At 39.8% G+C, this 24,804-nt stretch overlaps 1 protein-coding gene across 4 annotated transcripts in view; it reads right to left on the bottom strand.

Annotated features, from left to right (window-relative positions):
- LOC127453763 (protein FAM131B-like) overlaps positions 1–19,059 on the bottom strand; it is a 64,837-nt gene extending 45,778 nt beyond the window's left edge. For 3 of the 4 annotated variants that reach the window (XM_051720437.1, XM_051720438.1, XM_051720439.1), the window contains exon 1: positions 18,927–19,059. In XM_051720437.1, the coding sequence (XP_051576397.1) occupies positions 18,927–18,954 (28 nt within the window). In that variant the 5' untranslated portion in view covers positions 18,955–19,059. Of the gene's footprint in view, positions 1–18,885 lie in introns of all 4 variants that reach the window. The other variant, XM_051720440.1, reaches the window with a different exon arrangement.
- Positions 19,060–24,804: the final 5,745 nt, after the last annotated feature.

Raw genomic sequence — 24,804 nt, 5'->3', positions numbered from 1 at the left:
CTTAGCTAACTGTATAAAGGCTAAACAAAAGTGACTCCACACCTCATAGTGTCACTCAGTATTCACTGTGTTTTGTATTTGTGAGCATTGCAAACAGGGATTTGACTTACAATTATGTCATCCATGTAGTAACATGCAAACTGTAGTTGTGGATTAACATTATCGCCCCCAGGTTCACCTCAATGGGTTGGAAGCAACATTCTATTTTGTTTTCATGGCGATCAAGGTGAGCTTTTGTAAATCTCTTTAAGCTTCAGTGTTAGATTTGTTGAAGCATACAAAACAGTGTTGCAACTTGCACTTACAAAGTAATATTCAGGTTTACTGGCACAAAATGTACTTAAAGCTACTTTCACTGAATGTTGGAGCTGAACATAGAATGTAGGCATAGAATAAAAACAGCAAAATGCAAACAATCACATAAACAGTACTGTAGAGACAAGCCTCTAGTCTCTTGTATAAAAGTGCAAATTACTAACAACACTAACTAACAACATTTCACAGTCCTTCTCTTTTTAACCTTCCAGAGGTAGAGACTAATGTCATTTGGTCATATTGAGCTATGATTTACATTTACATTTAATCATTTAGCAGACACTATTATCCAAAGCGACTTACAAATGAGACACATAGCAAGCAATTTGTCATACAAAGTTTAACAACATCTGCAGTATAGGACTGCCAAGTTCTCACAGTGGCTGAAGTAGTAAAGATGCTAGGATTTTTTTTTTCTCCTGTACATTAAGTGCCAGTTAAGTGCAGTAGTAAGTGCAATTAGTGTGAGTTGGTTAAGTGCTTGAGGAACAGATGTGTTCTCAGCTGGTTCTTGAATGTTGAGAAGGTAACATGCAGGAGCTCTCTGTCATCAACATCAACCTTCAAACAGGATTTCTGAAGAAAATGTGAGTGGTGCTTGCCCATGCAAAAGTTGCAGCCATGATGCTAGAGTGTTATGGGGACTTTTTAGGGTAGTGCTCTGTGGTTGCTATTTGCTAAGGTGTTCATGTGAGGGTGGGAACAAATTTAACTCACACATCCTTGTTTGACACACAGCAAGAAACGACGATAAGGTAACTGTTTCATACACTTCATGTGCATATCATATGCATTTGATAGTCTTAGTAATCTAATAAACAAATGGAAACAGGAATATAGTGAATTCATTTGCAAGGCAGAATTCATGACACATCAATCTGGAATGATGCCATTTTTAAGACAGCCTTTAACTGTGCTAATCGCCACTCCTCAGGGTCTGGTGTAAAATTACATTTGTAATTTATTTAATTATTATTATTATTATTATTATTATTTGCCTAATTTTATCTCCCAGGCCACACTCTCATTACTGTAGCCTACAATTACTGCTCATCCGTTATGTTATTGGACTAGTGAAGAGGTCATTTTTCTGCGGCTGCAAAGCAAGTCACATGACAAATTGTGTCAAGATTGCGCATACTTCCGGGGGAGTTAGGGGGACCCTGCACCAGCTGAGAACAGCTTTAGAGATGAATGGGAATGGGAGTTTAGGGGTTAATTCAAATCCCTAACCCTTAATGTCATGGCCATCATAAGCATCAAAATGCCCTTCTAGATTTTCCTTGAGCACCCCCAGCCAAAAACATGCTTTCAGTACAGCTGATGTGGTCAACTCAAATACAAAATCAGAACTGTCAGCAAACATTTCACTTGTGTTGAAAATGATATGACAAAAACACAAGCACACTAAATCTCTCCATGGTCTTCTCCATGCAGTCATAGACACATTGCTCTTGTTACTAAGAAACTAAAGAATTTCATCAGCCTCTGCCTACAGGTTCTCTATGGTAATAGGAGAACAACTAATGAGTATCACTTTTCAGCCACTGCAAGAGAGAGACCAAGAGCAGGAGGCATGGATGAAGTGAAACTACCCAAAAGAGATTGTTTTTCTCACCGTGCACATATCATCTTCTTTGATGCATGGGAATATATAGTCTTTTATTCGGTTCTGCCTCTGAAAAATCATCTGATACCATACACATGTACATACACTCCCTGAGCACTTTAGGAACACCTGTACAACTACTTGTTCATACAATTCATAAAATCATGCAGATAATGGTCAGAAGCTTCAGTTAATGGTGCTATATGTAAGATTGACAACAAGCATTTGAAATGGGTACTGCAGTCCAAATTCAAAATATTGAAGAGTTGTCTGCCCCGCCCATGCTCATGTGGCTGCCAGAATGATCGAAACTGAAAATGTCTCCAATATCTATCCTTGTTTTACTACGCCTCTGGTCATGGTGGTTTTTAGATGGATGGCGAGGCTTTTTAGGTTGGGTGGAATCTGTTATCTCTGATCCAGTTAGTTTGCTGGCTTCCATGGCTGCAGCACGGTAGTGTTGTTTGCCTGCAAACTTGTTCAAATCTATGTGTCGAAATACTATTGGTGAGTGGGCAGTGGGCAGGATCACACAGGCCAAAACATAAACAGAAATTCCGGCCCGGAATGGAAATTTCAAAGTAGAATATACTGGCTGTATCATTGTTATCGGAGAAGCCAGTATTTCAACTTAGCATGTTTCCTAATTCTCTAATGACATATTATGGTCATTTTATGATTTAGTACAGTAAACATATTACATATAGCACCTTTAATGTTCACATCAACCATCAGAATGGGATAAAATTTGATTTCAGTGATTTAGACCGTGGCATGATTTTTGGTGCCAGACGGGCTGGTTTGAGTATTTCTGTAACTGCTGATCTCCTGGGATTTTCACACACAACAGTCTCTAGAGTTTACTCAGAATGGGGCCAAAAACCAAAAACATCCAGTGAGCAGCAGTTCTGCAGACGGAAATGCCTTGTTGATGAGAGAGGTCAACGGATAATGTACAGACTGGTTCGAGCTGACAGAAAGGCTACGGTAACTCAGATAATCACTCTGTACAGTTGTAGTGAGCAGAATAGCATCTCAGAATGCACAACATGTCGAACCTTGAGGGGATAGGGCACAACAGCAGAACACCACATTAGGCACTTTATTAGAACCATAGTGTTTCTAATAAAGTGCTCAGTGAGTGTATATAAATTATTTCAAAGATACATATTCGCTCTCATAGACCTATAATAAAAAAATCAAGCAAAACTGCTGAAAATTCCCATTTTACAGTGATTTCTCCAGTGGGACTCTCAGTATTCTCAACAAAAGCATTGCTGGAGGACATGTATTGCTGGTGATATTTCTAAAATATTCTCCTGGATCATTCTTGCAACAAATTCCCACTCATGTGTTAACTGACATCCAAAAGACATAATTTCCCTTAAATTCTTTCTTTTGACACAGTTTAATCCTTGCATATGCTAAATCACAGGATTTAAATTTGTCCATGAAAATTGCAGAACAGATGGATAAAGTTTGGACAACTCTGTTCAGCCTATTAGAGTTGTTGCAGATGCTGCATTTACAGCAATAACAGGCGAGCACATGATCCTGTATGATGAGCCGACTCGTTTTCCCCAGTGCTTCTCTATTCTCTGATACCTCCCCCGCGGCTAAGCCACGGCGCAGCTCTGCTAGTAACGACGCAAAGCTGAGGAGGAGAGCAAGACATGAGAAAGAGAGAAAGAAGTGCGGCCGTGTGGAATGAAGGACCCGCATCAGGCACATCGAGTCTCCTGCTGCAGTATTATGAAAACTGATGCAAAACTAGGATGTGTGGAAAGATGCTTTCCATCTCTTCATATGAGAATATCCGTTAACGGAAGACTGACTTGGTGATCCATAAAGTAGGATCACTTTAACACAGGAAGGGATGGTTTGACGTTTGAGAGAGAGAGCGGTTCCAGAAGGTCATGGCCATTGTGTTGTGAGATTCAGGCGGGTCTGCGGTGGTCGAGCACGGGCAGGTGCTGGTGACAACCAGCTGGGTTTCTCACGCAAGCCGCCTTCTCCCAGCACACAGGGTGTGACCCTGTCTAATTAATAATACCCATCCATATGTCTGCAGTGTGTCTCTGCAGCATACTGCCCCAACGATTAATCTGTCTCTTAAACAACACATTGCAATCCTTCATGCGATGTTTGTGATCTAATGACTGCAGAAGAGCACTATTAGCTCTGAATGATTTGAAAATACTGTAGTCTGCAAATTTGTTTCACTTCTTTTGAGAAATTCTTGAGAGTCAGTCATTCAATGTATCGCTCAGTCACTACTTTAGATAAAGGTTTCAGTCAAACCTCATTTGCAAGGGCATTGTTATTTAACAATAAAAAAGAAAAATTAATTTGTGTCCGTGTGTGTGTGTGTGTGTGTGTGTGTGTGTGTGTGAGAGAGAGAGAGAGAGAGAGAGAGAAAGAGAGAGAGATAGCTTTTTTGTAATCATATATCATTAAGTGGGTGTCCCTTAGTAACATGATATCATAGATGCTGTACAATAATACCAAGTGGAGGAGAGAGAAGTGTTAAAAGCCGTTCATTGCCATTTATTATTTTGTACGGAACATAAAATACTGGTTTCTGTAAGCCAAGGTTAATTTATGTAAGGAATAACTGACAACGGACCATTGAATTATTGAAAAATAATGCACACCTCGCGTTGGTAATGCGGTTCCCTATCTGTCACTCACTCGACGTTGTGTCGATGTAGTGACACTGGGGGTCACTCTTGGGAGACCTCTGATCTTTGAAAAAAAAGGCCAATGGGAATTGGCGAGTGGAATTTGCATGCCACTTCCCCGGACATACGGGTATAAAAGGAGCTGGTATGCAACCACTCGTTCAGATTTTCTTTTCGGAGATGAGCGGTTCTATTCATTGAGCTGAATTCTCCACGATTTTCATTCATTTCAGCGGCTTCTCCCCCTCTGCACCGGTGCAGTGCAGAGAACGCCCCTGGACGCTTCGGCAGAAACAAACAAACAACAAAAAGGGTATATTCTAAAAGAGTATATTTTCTTCACTAAAACAGCGGCACACACGGAAAGTCTTTTTAAAGATGCCTTTCCGTTTGTGTGTTATTCCTGGTTGCGGTCGTTATCTCTCGGCTTCTGACAGCCACGATCGTTGTCTTATGTGTCTGGGCGCTGCCCACTCGGAGACATTGTTCGTGGATGGGTCTTGTCCTCATTGCAAGAACATGACCATGGCAACGTTGCGTTCGCGGATTGCCTTCGTAAGAAACGCTTCTACCTACGGGTATGAGGCCGCAGCGATTAGCACTGGGGGTGATTTGGGGACCTCAATGGGAGCACCACTGCCAGGTATCCCCCAACGGACCTCCCATTCCTCAGCACGCTCGCTTGCCCCGGTCGGGCTCTCGGATGAGACCGTGGTTACGACGGACGCCTCCAAGACGAGCTGGGGCGCGTATGCAATGGGCACGCAGCCGCTGGCTCCTGGACTGGCCCGCGGCTACATTGGCACATCAACTGCCTCGAGTTGTTGGCAGTACTGCTCGCCCTGCGGAGGCTTCAGCCTTTGATCCAGGGCAAGCATGTGTTGGTTCGGACAGACAACACGGCAATGGTGGTGTACATCAACCGCCAAGGTGGCTTACGCTCCCGTTGCATGTCACAACTCGCCTGCCGTCTCCTCTTCTGGAGTCAGCAGCACCTCAAGTCGCTGCGAGCCACTCACATCCCGGGCGACCGCAGCGGACGCGCTGTCATGACAGGTTACGCTCAGGGGAGAGTGGAGACTCCAAGCTCAGGTGGTCCAGCTGATTTGGAGTCGATTCGGTTGAGCACAGGTAGACCTGTTTGCTTCCCAGGAATCCTCCCACTGCCCGCTTTGGTACGCCCTGACCGAGGCACCCCTCGGTATAGATGTGCTGGCACACAGCTGGCCCCCAGGACTATGCAAAAATGCATTTCCCCCAGTGAGCCTACTTGCACAGACCCTGTCTCAGGGATGGGGCACCATCAGGCACCCGCGACCAGTTCTCTGGAACCTCCATGTCTGGTCCCTGGACAGGACACGGAAGACCAAAGTGGCCTACCACCCTCGGTGGTAGACACAGTCACTCAGGCTAGGGCTCCCTCTATGAAGCGCCTGTATGCCTTGAAGTGGCGTCTGTTCGCTAAGTGGTGTTTTCCTGATGCGAAGACACCCAGAGATGCGGATCGGTGCTTTCCTTCCTGCAGGAGAAGTTGGAGGGGCGGCTGTCCCCCTCCACCTTGAAGGTGTATGTAGCCCCCATTTCAGCACATCACGATGCAGTGGATGGTAAGTATTTGGGGAAGCATGACTTGATCATCAGGTTCCTGAAAGGCGCTAGGAGGTTGAACCCCCCCAGACTGCACCTCATTCCCTCATGGGATCTCTCTGTAGTCCTTCGGGGACTATGGGAGCTTCCTTCGAGGCGTTGGAGTCAGCCAAGCTAAAGGCACTCTCTCTGAAGACTGCCCTCCTGACTGCGCTCACTTCCATCTAGAGGGTAGGGGACCTGCAGGCATTCTCTGTCAGCGAAACGTGCCTGGAGTTTGGTCCGGGCTACTCTCATGTTATCCTGAGACCCCGAACGGGCTATGTGACCAAGGTTCCCATGACCCTGTTTAGGGATCAGGTGGTGAACCTGCAAGTGCTGCCTCAGGAGGAGGCAGACCCAGCCTTGGCGTTGCTGTGTCTGGTGCGTGCTTTACACATCTATTTGGATCGCACGCAGAGCTTTAGAAACTCTGAGCAGCTCTTTGTCTGCTTTGGCGGACAGTGGAAAGGAAGTGCTGTCTCCAAACAGAGAATCGCCCATTGGGTTATTAACGCCATCATGATGGCATATCACACTCAGCACGTGCTGCCCCCCACGGGGCTACAAGCCCATTCTACCAGGAGTGTGGCGGCCTCCTGGGCCCTGACCAATGGAGCCTCTCTAGCAGACATCTGCAGAGCAGCAGGCTGGGCAACACCCAACACCTTTGCGAGGTTCTACAATCCGGTTGAGCCGGTTTCGTCCCATGTTTTGTCAGGTACGAACAGGTAAGTTCCGGGACAGTTGGCCAGGTGTACCGCTGGCACATAGCACCTTTCCCTCCTATGAGGTGAAGATGTGCGCTGTTGACTCCCAGTAGTGTTCACAAAGTGGTGATCCCTGGATGACTTTCCTCCTTAGCCCTGTGGCAGACAAGTTTGCGGAGAAACTCGCTGCCGGCCCAGTACATGTGCTAACTAAGCCCTGTACTGGGATAGGTGCTCCGCATGTGCTGGTCCCCCATAAGTGGCCCCATGTGATGTATATCTGCCGCTAAATCGTTTCCCTGTTGGTAAACTGCATCTTCCTTGGGCAGAGATTCCTCTGCCCCTGGTCACCGTGTTTGTAGAGTTCCTCCCCTCTTGGGTAGGACCTACCATGGGACTTCTCCAAATGACATACTTCCGTAAGACCATGTGATGTATTTCCACTCAAAATACCCCCCCAACCCCCCCCACCCCAACCCGCGGTGCCTTCCCCTTGGGAGTGACACCCCCCCCCCCGACTTAGACACTTATGGCCCCAGTCGGTAAAGAAATTCCACTCTTTTTGGGGAGCTGGCCACGACTGGGCTAGCCTGTCCCTATTTTTTGGGCAGTCGACTAGTTGGGGGAGGTTACGTGATGGCCTGGTGCGCTGGCTACGAGGCACACAGCAGTCTGCCCGTCTCGCACCGCCAGTCCACGTAACACAGTTCAGCTTATTGTGTAAGGCCTTATTTCAGGCCTTTTTTCAAAGATCAGAGGTGTTTTGAGCGGGTAGAAAGGAGCGTCACTCTAGCAACGGAGGATGCGCTGCTTTTCAACATTGGAATAACAAGGTAGTATATGTGTGTGTGTGTGTAAGCGAGAGAAACTGAGACAGATCACATGTGTAAATACCTGTATTTGATGTGGCTCTCGTCAGAAATAACATCACTTGAAATTGCCAAGATGTAATTTTAAGTATACTTCTCAGCAGTTGCAATAGCACATAGTCTAAGTATATTCAAAATATTGAGAAAAAATGTCAAAGGTTAAAAAAAACAGGGGATGTCATAACAGCTGGAAGCAGAGGGGGGAGATTTTAAAACAAGGATACTTCATTCATAAATACAAAAGATCCTACCTTTACTCTGTGGATGTACTGATGTGCCTCTGTGCTCATGAAACTCCAAGAGACAACACAAAGTCATTAAAAATATCTTGTACAACACCACTGACCATCTTCTCATGTCCTTCACCCATCACGTTATAGGTAAGGTGAGTATATTTTTGGAGTGTTAAACCAGGATGGGGGAAGGGGTTCTACTACATATATATATATATATATATATATATATATATATATATATATATATATATATATATATATACACAGACACACACACACATAAATGTGAAAGTTTATGTTTTATTTTATATTCTGTTTACAACTATTTTAATCACATTTAAGCCTCTAAAAAAATGTAGGGTGACAAATTAATTTTAAAAAGTACAGTTGTAACTATACTGTAATTTTCTTTCATGTTGAATTTGCATGTGTAATAATACGAGCTGTCACTGTTGGAAATTTTATGTCCACTACACATTATAACACAAATTATTAACAAGTTGAAACCTAAAAATTAAGCAGAATAAACGTATAACAATTAAACGGACATGGTATCATGAAAAAGTGCAGTGTGTCATTGCTGTCCGAATGTGATCTGCCAGGTCCAATTTACCTCCATGTGTATCGGAAAAAACAAACATTTAGAGTGACAGAAAAACACCTCACTAGCACTTTCACATAGTAAAGGGGTGCTGTAGACTCACACCATAAACTCTTGGTGAAAAATACTTTCTGTGCTCCCACACATAATCCATTTTGATCATCTCAGTAGCTTCAATACAAACAGATGATCATTTTGTTAGATGACAAAATTTGGAAGAGCCAGAGATCATTTAGCAGAGATGGGCCACTTCTATTAAAATGAATGGGAGAAATTGGAATGCCCAACGGCAGCCAACGGTCAACGGGTGTAGAAAGGAAGTCCTGCCTTACCGGTAAAGAGCCAGTCACTTTTTTGATTCAGACATCGCCTGTCAATCAACTCGACAACGTGCATGTGCATTAGCTATGCAAGCTGAGCAAATTGTTTTTTTTAGCATAATCTGAAGTAAAGAAGCATAATTTATGATTCCAGTATTGTCAGATTTTACTGCTGATTTGAAATATGTCTTTGATCGTAATCTTGACCAACCATTTAGGAGATTTCGGTCTTTTCCCATTCAAGTAGATAGGAGCTGCACTGGTATGACTGGAAATAGCCTCCCAAGAGCGTTCCAAAGATGGCCGACATTGGACTGACTTGCTAGAAAGACATTGGAAGAGCGGAGTGCTGAAAGGGGTGAATAAGGTGAATAGACATTGTTTGTCATACTTATCTGATGTACTTAACCAATGACTTTGTTTTTTATTTTGTCATTTTGCTGTGGTAGCCTGTACGGCTCTTTGAAATAACTGAAATAATTTGTGAAGTGATATGGAACCGTCAAGACCTGGAACTTCTTCATAGCCGTTAATTTACTGAAAAATAATTGCACACCTTAGGATGTCTGTCAACCAATCAGAATCAAGCATTCAACAGAACGGTGATATAAATAGTTTTATACCATGGTCTGTTCTAATATTCGATTCTGATTGGCTGGAATGCATGCAGTTCGAACTGTTGAATGCACAGGTAGTTTCAGTCAGTTTTAATCACCATTTTATATTAATGCACCTTCTCTGCTGTCCCCTGTAATGACACATAGCGAGCGTTGTATGCCTCTGTTAAAAACAAACTCCAGACAAGAATATAGTGTCAGAGCTGGGATTAACCATCACATCACGAAACAACATCTTCAAGTCATGCAGTGTCGTCTTTAAATCAACTATGAAACTACAGGAAACACGGACAAGACAACACTGTTCATCAGTCCCATAAATGTTCATCTAAAATGGCTGCCCTACTCAACATGTGCACCTATAACCACTAGAGGGCAGCCCGTGATCACACATCGCTGACTGAAGCTCTGAATGGAGATTGTTTCATAATCTCTCGCAGCCTTTTGCTGTTTTGAAATCAAGCAACGCCTCATCGCGATTTTATTCTTAATTCAATCAATCATGCAGCCTTAATGGATAACATATGGATGTCTCAGAGGTCAAAGTCTGCAGGATTAGAGCATTTGGATGATTTTCTCCTCATCATGAACAGTAAGTGCAACTTTTAAAACTGTCACGTCAGCAATGCCGTTTTTTCCTCATTAATGTGAAAATGACAACAAATAGGAATAAAATATTACATGCTCTCAGGAGTGCCAACCCTTCTACATTATGTGGCTATTATTATATCTGGATTGAGTATTTAAATTCACAGTTTTTAAAGAGTGTTTGGTCTCCAGAAAGCTTTATTATCACACTACTAAATACACTTTATTTCTGTGTCTGATTTAGAATGGATAGAACTAAATCATAAAGTAAACTGTTATTTTTTATTCTTCCAGTCAAAATTTGCGCTGCATTAATTAATGACAGCTTTAACTAATCATTGCTAGCGAGTACCATGGTATAAGCAGGATAATCCACGGCTAGGTGTGCGTTAAATGATTTTAAATGCACTTCGAGGAAGCAACCTTCACCTCCACGACGTGCATTTAAAATCGTTTAATGCACACCTAGCTGTGGATTATCCCTTACATATATTATGGGTTAAATAATATTTACAAAATAAATGTTAACATCTAAAAATAAAATCATAATGTTAGACTAAAGCTAAACTATAATTCTAAATCTTAATAAAGCAATACGTTTCGAAAGGCAATGCATTACAGTTATTTTACAGCAGATTATGGTTGCTCCTATAGTACAATGCAAATCAGCTTTTTTAAAATGCCGGCAAAGCATCAAGATGAAAGATATCAATGTTCAGTATAGTTACATTTATTATTAAAGGTTAAGCTCATTTGACCGCATTTGTGACATAATGTTAATGACCAAAAAAAGTATTTTGTCTTGTCCCTTTTTTTCTTTGAAAAAAGCAAAAATGTATGGACTACTATTACGGTGCTTTTATGGTGTTTTGTTCTCTTTGGACCTTTACCACTGTGGTCACTATGAACTGTTGAAATGTAAAAGAGCAGACTAAGTAAAGATTCTTCAAAAATTCTCCTTTTGAGTTCCACCGGGGAAAAAAGTGAGTAAATAATGACAGAGTTTTCATTTTTGGATGAACTATTTCTTTATATATAATGAATGAGTGATGTACAGTAAGATTTGAGCAGCCTGTGCTGATGTAAGTGTATACAAGTTTACATATCACTTTATGTTATTAAAGGTGCAATAAGTACTTTATTTCAATTAAAAGTGTTATACACCATAAAAAATGTTTCAAATTATATACATTCATACTGAGATAGAACCATTCAGTGGCCTATTCTACATAAAGATGGTCCAACCTCATGGTGGCAACTCTGAGATCACATGACCAGCCAAATGCTGCTCACTTTATTTCAGTAAACTACTATGGGACGCTTTCAGGGAAATAAATTAATCATGGGTAATTATTACGCATACAAATAGGATACCTCTATAATAGCACTGCTAACTGGAAACCTTTGCTTCTGCATGATGCTGCATCCATGCAGATAGGTATCACTATAAAGACCACTGTCATGTCTTCCAACAAAACATAAACCAAAAAATTACTTGCTTTACTTAAAGTAGTGTCTTTTTTTTTTCAAATGTAATGCATCTGACCTTCACCATCAGCTGGCATTCAAGGTCAATGAGCATCAACAATGAAGAATTCCTTCATTTTTTTAAAAGATCTAGGTAAATAACCGTTTGAAAAAGAGATCATTTGATATTTGTGTGGTCAAATAGCCTTTGAACTGGTGATGCATTTATCTACAGATAACTGTAGAAACCTAGATTTCAAAAGCTGTTATGATGGTGTATATGAAGTACAAAGCGAAACATGTTGTAAGACCTGGAGATTTACACTGCTATTAAGACTTCGCAAGACATGCTTTAATTTCTCTGACAGTATCATACAGCAGTTTGGAACTCTCAGAAACAACATGCCGACTTCCTGTGTAATCATGTTGCAGATACATGCAAACCCAGTCAGGAGTTGTAACACAGTGAACTGGTCCCCCTGAGGAACAATAACACTCATGCAGAGAGTTTAGTCCTGGGAATAAACCACACTCTGCATGACAGGTGCAGTGACACTAATGTCTAACCAGTAACCAAGCGCTAGATGCCACAATCATTCACTCACTTACTGTAGTGGACATTTTAATAAAAAAGCATATTCCCCATCTGGGTTTTGACGGTGTGTGTGTGTGTTATTTGCTTTAATATTTGCTGAGTCAGCCAGCAGGAGACAGGGCATCAAGGGGATCATTATGAAGCTCTCGCTGCAGACTTGCGCCTCAGCATGCTGCACTGACTTCAGAAACTGCTGACCGTACTTGTCAGATGCACAACATGACTAACCTGCAGCTTTCACTCACTCGCCCCATTCATCCTTACATTAAAGTCTCAGGTACCTAGAATGATAAAAACTTATCGGTTCTAAGAAGTCTTCTTTTATTAAACTGTTAAGGTGCACAGGCACATATTGTTTGATGTAGCTCATTTGTACACATAGATTGTGTAAGGTGTATGTTGCTTTTTAACTTTTTTTAAAAGCAAATAGAAGCCAAGAGTGGAGTTCTGAAGGCATTAATGGTAAGAATCCATGTTTCTGACTTACATGTGAAATCACTATGTGATCTGTTTAGCATTACCCAAAATTGCTTTTGAGTATCAGAGCGAGTTATTTCATAGAAGTTTTTCAAAAAAAAATTTGTCAGGTGGAAAAGGGATTTAAGTTGACCCAAAAAGGACAGCTTTTTTTTTTTTCTTTGAAACACATTGGGAGAAGTTTTGAAGAAGGTTGATGCTGCTCTTTCCCGTTATATGAAAGTGAATGGTGACTGAGGTTGTCAGCAGTCGGGGGGGGGGGGGGGTCCTCTTAACCACTGTGGCTGAGCGTGTCTTTGAACATGCAGAATGCGCATGCGCCTTTAAGTATTTGCACTTATTAGTGCATTTTGAGCTGTTGCTGTCACGAAAAAGCACTAGAAGAAGATGTAATTGCCGCTAAACAGGAGATGAAGGTTAAAACTACAACAGTGCATGTGCAAGTCAAAAGCGCGTGTGTGAGGAGGTCTGGAGATACCTGCATTTGTGTAACTCGAGTCTGAAGGAATATAAAGACAAAGGCTGGTGTCTCATTGCAGTCATAGCATGCACAGTTATATGGAGTATACTTTGACAAGCTCGCTTTCGACTGTGCACAGATGCTGAGCGTTCGCGTCAGAATGGAAGTATACCTAGGGCTTTAGATAAATACCAGCAAAACTATGTGCATATTAACTGTGTGCATTTTAATTAACCTCTGGCAATGGTTCAGTTCTAAGATAAACTGTTATTTAATTGCATGAAATTCTGATATGCCATTAAACCATGAAATCAATAAGCACTGAGAACAATGTTTGTTTGTGATCATATATTAAATAAATTAATTTAAAAAAAAAAGATTTATTGGTACAATGATGAGTGGTATTTGATGCTTTTTGACCTTTTATTTTGAGACTATGATAATGTATGCAAAAACCGCTTCCAAAAAGTAATTTATTTTCAAGGCTGTTCATACACCTGCACGTATCTGTACCAAATCTGGTTTTGTAAAATAAAACAGTGAATGTTTATTTGCATTATTGCAATGCTAAGCTATATTTGCTTGTGTGTTTTTAATATCATACTACAGTGAGCTGAGTTGGATGAGAGCGTGTCCAATCTTTCTGACGTCCTTTGGCTTCATATCACAAGGAACTTTACAAATCAGTATTGGACAACAGAGCTGGGCAGAGAGTGGTAAACACCCAGCATCCTACACTATTCACACACACACACACACTGATACAGAAAACCTATCTATCTGATATAATATAATGCTTTGCTTTACAACCCAGTAACAGTGTATGAACAGCTATGTGGCATCAGTCATTTTTGCCTCAATATAATGAAAAAATGTGTGTAAACATATATTCAGTTCTCATCTATTTACAACTCCAATTAATACCTCAGTTTGAAGATCTAATATTATGCTAAAGTATATACATAGCTAAGAAATATTTCTATAATATCCCAAATATTGCATACAGCTTAAGTAACTCCAATGACATTTTTTTTTTTTTTTTTAACACAGTTGATTACTACAGTGCCTATTACACTTCTTTTTTAAGATCCTCTGTGCAACATCTGGATTATTGATCCATGTCTCTCACATGCACTATAAGATTATCATTCAGATGTATAAAGTGACCATATTCGTACAGATTCAAAAATATGGCACACTTAAGGCACCCTTAAAAATTTATGAATTTCTTTGCATTGGATCACAAAGTATCAAAACAAGTGCCATTTATATAAAATCATTTCACAAAAAGAAGTTTGTTGGATATAAAACAATAGATATACAGTTCAAAATGAAGTCAAAGAAAAAACACTTTCTGGTTGTCAAACCTTAGTGGAACATGTCCATAGTTAATATGATGAACCTGCACTGCCATTCTGAACTTTCTAATATCTTTAACAGCATACATACAGTACATTCACCACAAATCTACTTTAAATCCCATGGACAAAAATTTTCATGACCGCGCTAGGCACAGCATAACACACAATGACCATATGCAGTGGCATATCTAATTTTTATGAGAGGACTATTTGCAATCGCAATTTTCACGCCTGCGCAAAGTGCAAGTTGCTGTGGTATAGAAGTGTTTGCGCTATCTGTGGGTATATGCATGCAAACTGTGGGTGTATTGAATGTTAATGAAGTGGCGCAATGCACAATTTGTTAATATACTGAGAAATAGGTAACTGTGCTAAGACGTTTCAGAACCACGTGTGTTTTCAAGTCTAAAATCAGTTTCTGCATCTGCAGTTTGGTGTCTTAGAGTGACTTTTAAGTTCCAGTGGAAGAAGTTGGAGAGAATAAAATGTTTGAATTTGGTATGATTTTTTTTTTTTTTTTTTTTTGACAGCTTCGTTATTTGGATTATATTTGAAGTGTAATTTGAATTTAGAAATATTTATGGTGTTTCAATAAATTATCATAATTTTTTAAGCAAAAACGACTGGTAGAAGTGGTATGCATGCAAAAATACACAGCCTAACCTGGAAGGCCGATACAATAACTGTTAATACTAGCCATGATTTGTGTATCAGTAATGTAGATGAAAATGATTAATAATAGTTTCATTTTCTATAATTTAGCAGAACCTACATCCAAATCCTGAGGAGATCCACATTTTCTATGCATATAAAAAGAGCGTGTCACTGTCATAGTAATATGCCTGACATTCAACAAGGACGCAGTTAATGCACAAAAGAACGTAAGTCCATATTTCTATTCTTCTAATTCATAGCATACAGTCAATTTACACTACCAACTTCTTATGAATGTGCTGTCTTTGTTTATATCGCTGGTGCTTGGACTATAAAATAGAATGCATATGGTGCAATAACTGGAGAAAAACCTCGGAATTAAATTGCACTTGACCCAGCCCATCAGCACTTTACGTGCGCAATTTCACCAAACTCGTTTGTGACTAGACTTTTTGCATGCTTCCACGAAAATACCAAAACATCACGGCCCATTGACCTTGCACTATGACGTATCACATAGGGCACAACATTTTTGACTCCAAGGCACCCCATTGTCAGAGAAAATATTTCTAAATAATAGCCCTTAAAACTTGTGATTCCAGAAATTTCTAGAACTGTATAGCCTATTCTTCATACAAAGCAAGCTGTTGAAGGGAGTTATTCAATTTTTTGCATTTTCAGTAAGTTGAATTATAATAATTATATAAAAATTATAATAATCTATCATATTTTAAATAATTTTAAGAGATCTTGAGACCCCCCTGGAAGTATGCTGAGGCCCCCTAGTGGGTCCCGATCCCCTGGTTGAGAACCACTGGCATTGGGCCCTTAAAAAAAGTGTATCAGACCATGTGTAATCAGACATTGAACTGGGCTGTCCATGAAGATTTCAATTCTTTTACTCATGACACTGGATATGTGCTTGAACTCAGAGTGAGGTAATACCCTTAACGATCTCTCCACTGTCTGTCCTATCAGATGTAGCTGATTTGTTATTTAATACATTCATTTAGTGCACTGTATTATCTTATTGTTATTTAAAAGCAATTAATGCCCTGTAATATTTTATATTATTTCAGAAAAATAATACTCCTATTTGCTTTCCCTGAAACCAGTCAACATAGTGTTTTACATTGCCCCTTTTTATAGCTTCTATACAGCTGTTTTCCCCCACTTGATTATTATATGCAAATCCACTAGACTATACATCTGTTCTAATAGGTTTTTATTTATTTTATTTGACAAGTAGTGACGATCACAGTAAGGTTAATGATTGTTGTTAGATTTGGAATGTTTCTGAGTTAAATCGAGATATTTTGCTTGTAAACATTTCTTTTTGATGACTGAGAGAGCACGGTAATGAAAACAGCCATATTTGACACATCAGATGACCTACCAGGAGGGCGCACCAGTTTGGAGACCCATTTATGTTTATGGAAATGATTTCTCAGGGCATTTTCATCTCAAAGTAAACATATTCAAATGAGGGTCACAGTATGCCATCACAAAAAGTTTGACTGAATTGATTACTGTTCTTGATAATGGACCTTTAAACAGAACGGCTACCAATCCCGCATAGTGGTGGAACTCCATTTTAGTGCAACGCTGTGTTATAAACACTATTTATCAAGCCCTCCCCCTCTCCCTCTCTTTCCTTCTCATTGTGTATGTGAGGCAGGTGGCCCAGCAAGAGAAGTTTGACACAGTTTCTTTGTCTGATGTTTAATGTACTGTAGTGGCGATGTTGAACCATGTGTGACTGTTCTGGGCGACAGTCAGTTTGTTCTGCACCACTTCTCGTGATATAATGCCTGGCAAATCATAAACGTAGCAAAACACATTTGAAACTCAAACTACAAGATCAAACTACAGGAAATTTTCTAGAGGCACCAACTTTGGACATACTTTGGCTTAAATTAGTTGATTATATAATTTATTGTATGAAAAACATTCTTTCTCTACTATATAGAAAGTAGTTGAACACTTAAAGGGATAGTTCACCCCAAAATGAAAATTCTCTCATTATTTACTCACTTTTATGCCATCCCAGATGTTTATTACTTTTTTTATTCCGCTGAACACAAACAACGATTTTTAGAAGAATATTTCAGCTCTGTAGGTCCTTTCAATGCAAGTGAATGGTGGCCAGAATTTTCAAGCTCCAAAAATCACATAAAGGTGCCATAAAAGTAATCCATATGACTTCAGTGGTTTAATATATGTCTTCTCAAGTGATGCAATCACTTTGGGTGAGAAAAAGGTTCATACACATCTGGGATGGCATGAGGGTGAGTAAGAACTTTCATTTTTGGGTGAACTATCCATTTAAGTCTCACTCAAAATGTATAAATGTCAGTGCATAAAGAAAAATAGCACAAGCACACTTTTCAAGAAAAAAAAAATCCATAGTTAGTGCGATGAAATAAATGTGTGAACTTGAGAGAACATGACATACACCCACTAAAAATCACTTTTACACCAGTTAGTTAACAGTAATTGCAAAAATGACTCAGAAAAGTGAAGTTAGTTCTGTGAAAAGGTCTAGCATTGTTTGTTTGCAGATGCCACTTGGTTTCATATTTTGTATTTAAATGCCAAATGACATTCATAAATTTTTATGTATAGCTTTAAGTGTCCAAATATGCTTTTTAAGGTCACTATATCTGACCAGGTAAGGTGATTCGTATAATGAGTACATTACAAGAGTTAAATCATATCAAGTCTGTCATAAGTATATTAGGTTTAGATTGCTGTAGCCTACATTTCTGTCAGACTGACATTGTCCGATACCAAAAACCTTTGAAAAAAGACATCAAATTAATGCTATGAAAGATTGGTTTTTAAAGCAAATTCACTGCAGGCTGTAGATTGTAGGAAATACTGAGTGGAAAATAAAAAGATTCAATTAATGTCTGGTCTACTTTCGCCAGCTGATTTTCCCTGAAATGCCCTACAGTGTTTTGAAGTACAGTTTCTTAATAAATCAGATTACGTTTGACTTTGATGTCTTGAATGTGCCATTGACCCAGCTGGACTGATTATTTGCACTTATTTGTCAAGTGTGTGTTTAAGTCAGGATAGTCCCAATCCTGATTCCCTCCTCTGCCTTACACACAAGCAAACACACATTTTCGCTCAGTTCTCCTGCGTGTATAGCCCTCCCTCCATCCATCCATCTCTCCGTTTCTCCTCTTCCTTTCACTGCAATGAAATTTAGCATGTTTGCCATCTCTCTCTCACTTTCTATCTCTGTGTGCGCCGATTTCAATAGGCAACACGATACCATGAAAGCATCTCCAACAATAGAATTTTCATTTTCTTCCACTCTAACCATCAGCAAGCTCTATCACTGCATTTCATCTCTCCATCATCTCTGTCTCCCACACACGGACACCATGCAGTAGCATAAATCAAGAGATGTGGGATGGAAATTCACACACACACACACACACACACACACACACACACACAACACACACACACACACACACACAGTCATACAGAACCAAACACACAATTTGACAGCTCTGATGTTTAACTCAACATTTCACGCTACCAGTTCCACATGCAGCCAAATTCGTTTCACACATCTCAAACGTGAAGCAAAAATTGCTATCCCAGTGTTTCCTCACACAACAGCAACCCCCTTCACAAACACTGTAATTACCCCTCACTCTTAATGCACACACACTCACTCACGTGCATGCTGCCTGGAGGCAGAAGAATAGAAGAGGTCTTACTGAGGGTTCGGGAACCGATACATCCCATGGTTTATTCACAAAGGCCCTGGATGCAAGCAAGGAAGCGCTAGCCTTTCACCACACATTCTCTCCCTCTCGCTCTCCCTTTCTCTTCTCTGGCTGCCGATTCTCTCCGCTCATGCTGCTCTCCCTCCCTCTCCCTCTCTCTTACACTCCCCCTCTCAATCTCTCTCTCTCTGAGTCTGTGCAGTCAGGGTGTCTAAATAATATGATATCTGCCCTTTTTTTGACACTGATATAATTATGGTCACAGATCATAATGCCAAATGATAATTTCAGGTGTTTGAAAATGCAGAAACATTGCATTTTGGTATAATTAATTAGATGATAGTTGTAAATGCATAACCTACCTCCTCTAAGATTTTAAGCTAGTGTGTCTGAAATAGTATGATATTTGCACTTATTTTGATCCTAATATAAATACGATACAATATTATTGGTATCATAATTATTTTGTAATTTTGTATAAATTGAGTGTTTAAAAATGCACAAATATTTAATTTGGGTGTTAGGTGATAGGTGTAAAAGAATAAAGGACATCTTGCAAAGTGGTTGAGGTGGCAATAAACTAGAATTCTTTTAATGTGTGTTTGCATACTGTACATATTGTACAGGTTTCCATTGACAATATACACTCATTGAGCACTTTATTAGGAACACGATGGTCCTAATAAAGTGCCCGACATGGTCTTCTGCGGTGGTAGCCCATCTGCCTCAAGGTTCGACATGTTGTGTATTCTGAGATGCTATTCTGCTCACTACAATTGTACAGAGTGGTTATCTGAGTTACCGTAGCGTTTCTGTCAGTTCGAACCAGTCTGGCCATTCTCTGTTGACCTCTCTCATCAATAATTTATTACCGTCTGCAGAACTGCCGCTCGCTATATGTTTTTTATGTTTTTGGCACCATTCAGAGTAAACTCTAGAGACTGTTGTGTGTGAAAATCCCAGGAGATCAGCAGTTACAGAAATACTCAAACCAGCCCGTCTGGCACCAACAATCATGCCACGGTCGAAATCACTGAGATCACATTTTTACCCATTGTGATGGTTGTGAACATTAACTGAAGCTCCTGACCCGTATCTGCATGATTTTATGCATTGCACTGCTGCTACACGATTGGCATATTAGATAATTGCATGAATAAGTAGGTGTACAGGCATTCCTAATTTCTAGTAATCTCATAGGTTGAGGTGGCAAGAAACTAGAATTTCTCTTCAGTGTGTTTGTGTGTTTACGTGTCGTCCATGTTTCCAGTGTAACTGCTGCATCTGTGCACTCCTGTGAACTGCTTTGTGCAGAAACGCAGGGATTCTCTCCCTCAAACACCTCTCACAATGCAGTACAGATGCCTCTCTCTCTCTCTCTCTCTCTTTCCTCTCTGCCCTTACCACTGAACCAAACTCACACAAACACACTCATTACCGCAATAATAGAAAATCATGAGATCTCAGAGTATTCCTGCGGGGCTCTCAGAACTTGAGCTCTCTCTCTCTCTCTCTCTCTCTCTCTCTCTCTTTATTCTGGTCCCTCCCTCTGTCTTGGTGCAAATAACACACAAGAGGAGTGGCTTTGTTATCTGGAGATCCCTTCCGCCCACTCTCTCTATCACTCTCTTCAGTTTTCTCTATCCATCCTCTTCTTTGACCTGTATATTTGTTTAATTACCATTAAGTGATGTCTTCATTTTTGCTTCTCTCTCTCTCTCTCTCTCTCTCTCTCTCCCTCATGTATAATACATGCATAAGGGTTGTGTATATGCATTTGTCATAAGCTCAGTGATGCAGACTGGGTATAAAAGAGGAAGGGTCAATAATTTTTCCTTGAGTTCACCCAGAGAAAGACTCTGAGACAGAAGAATGAAGAGCAGGAGGATTTCAAATAGAACTGTTTTAATTATGAGATGAGCCAATTGGTAAAAGAAATAGGGAAAATTAGAAAATGGAAGTGACAGTATGAGACTGAGAGAGGGGCAGAGGAGGAGAGAAGGAGAGATGGGGGAGGGAGATGAAGCAGAAGCGATTGGAAAGCGAGATAGAGAGAGATGGAGAGAAAGATAGAGAGAGAGAGAGGGAGTTAGGAAGGAAGGGGGATGGTTAATTCTGTATGTACACAAAAAGACGTCTAGACGCAGCAGTCCAGCTGTAATCTATCCAATTCTGGAAAGTTGTACTGTGCCCTGGCTATTTATAGATTATCATCTCTCTTACTATGAGAGTGTTCTCTAATTTAATGCAGTATGGGTTTGTAAACTGGCATGCCCTACAAACTGGCATGCCCTACAAGAGCCAATGAATTTGTCCTTATTCATAACACTTTACATTAGTGTTTCCTTGTTAAAGGTTTATAAAGTGGTTCATTAATGACTAATAATTAATATACAAATGCATTAAAAAACATGAATTGCGGTTTTAATACAGTAATTGCCAAATAGCGAGCCATTTTACCTCACATGTTATAAATGTTTAATAACTCATACTCAACATTAGTAACCTATGAAAATGCACCTTTATGTAAAGTGGGCACAAATGAAGAATGTATTAAGGAGTTAGAAACCTATGTAGTTCTGTATGGTTTAAGGTTCATCAGGCTTTATCATATGATATATGCTGTGAATGAGAATAAAATTATTTTTGCAGAGGACTTTAGTAAACTAGGACTAGATAAAGTTGAACACCACTTGGAAATTTTATTAAGAACACCTGTACATCTACTTATTCATGCGATTATCTAATCAGCCAATCATGTGTCAGCAGTGTAATGCATAAAATCATACAGATATGGGTCAGGAGCCTCAGTTAATGTTCACATCAACCATCAGAATGGGGAAAAATGTGATCTCAGTGGTTTAGACCATGGCACGATTGTTGGTGACAGATGGGCTGGCTTGAGTATTTCCGTAACTGCTGATCTCCTGGGATTTTCACACATAACAGTCTCAAGAGGGTAAAGAGAATGTATATATCACTGAGTGTATATATCACTACTGTAGTTTCCTCTATATATTTAATATATATTTCTATATATAAAGCAAACTGCAGCAAATGGACAATCCCCTTTTAATCTCACTATAATAGTCTATTTATGAACAAGGGCATTTTATGTTTTTGATTAATATAAGTATGAACAAGTGCATTTATAAAGCATTTATAACATCCTAGTTAAAATGCTCCCTATATGGCAATGAAAGTCACCCTTCTCATTCATGTTGTTATAACTGCAAATCAGTGATTTATAATGCATTTGTAAATTACTTATTAGTCGTTAATGAACCCCTTTATAAACTATTATCAAAGGGAACATTAATGTAAAGTGTTACCTCTTGACCAAACCAATTAGAATTTTCAATTTAATCTGTTTGGAATATGTTAGAATGTAATATCATGTGTCACACACACACACACACACACACATATATGTTATGCAGTTCATGTTCACTTGATCTGCAGTGAATGACAATAACAAATAGAGAAGTGTCCACACTGCACAAATTTACAACCTATACCACACAGAACAAGCTGGGTCTGTGAGTGTGTGTGTGTGTGTGTGTGTGTGTGTGTGTGTGAGAGAGAGAGGGATTGAACATATGCTTAGAATGTGTAATTCTGTGTTTATATCTGTATAAAGGATCATGTTGATAGAGATATAGCAGAATAAATAGATTTCAAGCTCAATATGCCCTGTCTTACTCTTAAACATACAATCACAGTCCCTGATTAATTTCGCCCTCCCATTTTGTTATCCGTTAGTGTTCCTCCCAAATTTCCTAGTGCCCCTCATACAGACATACACCAACACAATAACAGTCAGTGTACTGATTAATGTATGTTCTCTGTCAGAGCACAGCACAGGAAGGAGCAGAGATCAGAGAGAGGGAGACCCTCACTGAGTATAATCTCCCACCGGTCACAGGAGGGCAGCCCACCCTGGACCCACTCCACGGATAAGCAAAAGTAAACCAATTTCAGAATCATAAAATCATGGAAATTTTTTGGTAACATTTTACAGTAAGGTTGTATACGTTGACATTATAAATGTGTGTTTTTTTTTTGTTGTTTTTTTGTTGTTGTTTTTTTGACATATACTAATACATTGTTACATTAAATGTTGCATATATATTGAATTTGAACAAGTACATGATATATTGATCTGGCATAAATAGTAAGATTAGCATAGTAGTAAGCTATTCCGAACATAGCGCTACTTCCATGTTCAGTGCCATCACCTGTGCCTCTGATATTTAGAATGTTTGCATTGGTCATAAAAACACTCCACAAGTGTGGTGATGATTTTATTGGCCTAAATTTTTGTTATTATGTACTGAATTATATTAGTATAGGGTCATCGGCATAACCTATTCAAAATTCATTCTGGGGCCTAAGGTTTATTCCATTGCAATTTGGTGATGTATGCTTTTGACAACGCATCTCCTCACTTTAAATATTGTTCATTTAGTATAATACTGTGTCTTTGCAGATGGCTTTGCACAACAATGGTCAGCATTGTGCATTTAATTCTCATTTGACCAAGCCCAAAAATGTGATGAGCTTTGACACATTATGGATCATATTATATATTAATGGCTTATGTGCTCTTAATTCTAGGTGTGTGTATGTAAGTAGGCATGTTGGTCTGCTCATCCGAGGTAATTTTATTGTGTATGCTGGCAGATGCTTGTGGACCTGAGCTATGCTGCTGTTTTGTCTTGTTGTTTGTTCTTATTGCCTTTCCTGCTAGTGCTATTTTGTTACATGATAGCAGACTATGACTAGATTATTCTCCAGCTCTGTCCTGATTGGACTGTCCTGTTATCTCTGGAGAAGTGACTGATTATTGAAGTGCTGATACATTTATCAATTTACAGCTATTTTATGCTTGTCATATGTGGTTGTTTTTTTTATTCATTTATTTTTTCATGTCTGCTCCAGGGTGGCTAGTTACTGGGTGTCAAGGCCCAGTTGGAGCTTCATTCAGGAGCAGGTTTGGTTATTAGCAATAATTAATAATTATCAAAGATAATTATTAATTATTAAAATCAATACAACATTGATTAGAATCAACATTAGCTTATTAATCCTTTAAATCAACAATTATCAAAGATAACTATCAATTATCAAAATCAATAGAATATTAATAAGAGTTAATATTGCCAGGGCACCACCCTGGAATCAGGGACTAATAACCAGACAGTATAGCAGTCTCAATATAGGATTGTTCTCTTAGGAAAGTTGACATCTGGAGAACGTTCAAAAGGGGAACAATGAAGGCTTGAATCTGAGCACTGACATCCCCTGCCAGCCCTTGGCACAGGTGCATGCAGAACAATGCCAGAACACTTCTCTTTAAAGTATAATAAAGTTTGTTGATGCAGTAACATAAATTAATAATCAATACATTGCGGTCGATAAACTTCCAACTTCCAAGTACAAACTACACAGTAACATGATTAGATATGGTAACAGATAATCCTATAATACATGAGGGCAGATGTGTATGTGTGTGTGTGTAAGGAGAGAAGGAGTGCACAAAATGGCGGGTGTGGCTCTCGTAGAGAGTGTGTCCCGTTTCCTGCCAGAGAATGTGGCCGCGAATGTGGGTGGAGAGACTGGTTAATAATACGATAACTTAGGGAAAAAGCTGGGCTCTATCGCCAAGTTATCTGTTCACCAAAAATGTGTGCAGGTATGTTTGAGAGGGGTCATGTGTGTGTGCGGTTAGTATGAGAGAGAGAGAACAGGGTGACGGCACCAAAGCCGGTTTAGCAATCATGGGAGAGACGGCAACCATTAGTTTTATCACTCAAAGATGCGGTGAACGGCTCGTAAATCGTCCGCCACGGTTGTTGGTTCTTTAATG

Source organism: Myxocyprinus asiaticus, chromosome 16 (assembly GCF_019703515.2).
Source record: "Myxocyprinus asiaticus isolate MX2 ecotype Aquarium Trade chromosome 16, UBuf_Myxa_2, whole genome shotgun sequence".
Taxonomy (NCBI): Eukaryota; Metazoa; Chordata; class Actinopteri; order Cypriniformes; family Catostomidae; genus Myxocyprinus; species Myxocyprinus asiaticus.
The sequence above is the reverse complement of the archived record's forward strand: the minus strand, read 5'-3'. Positions and strand labels throughout refer to the sequence as shown.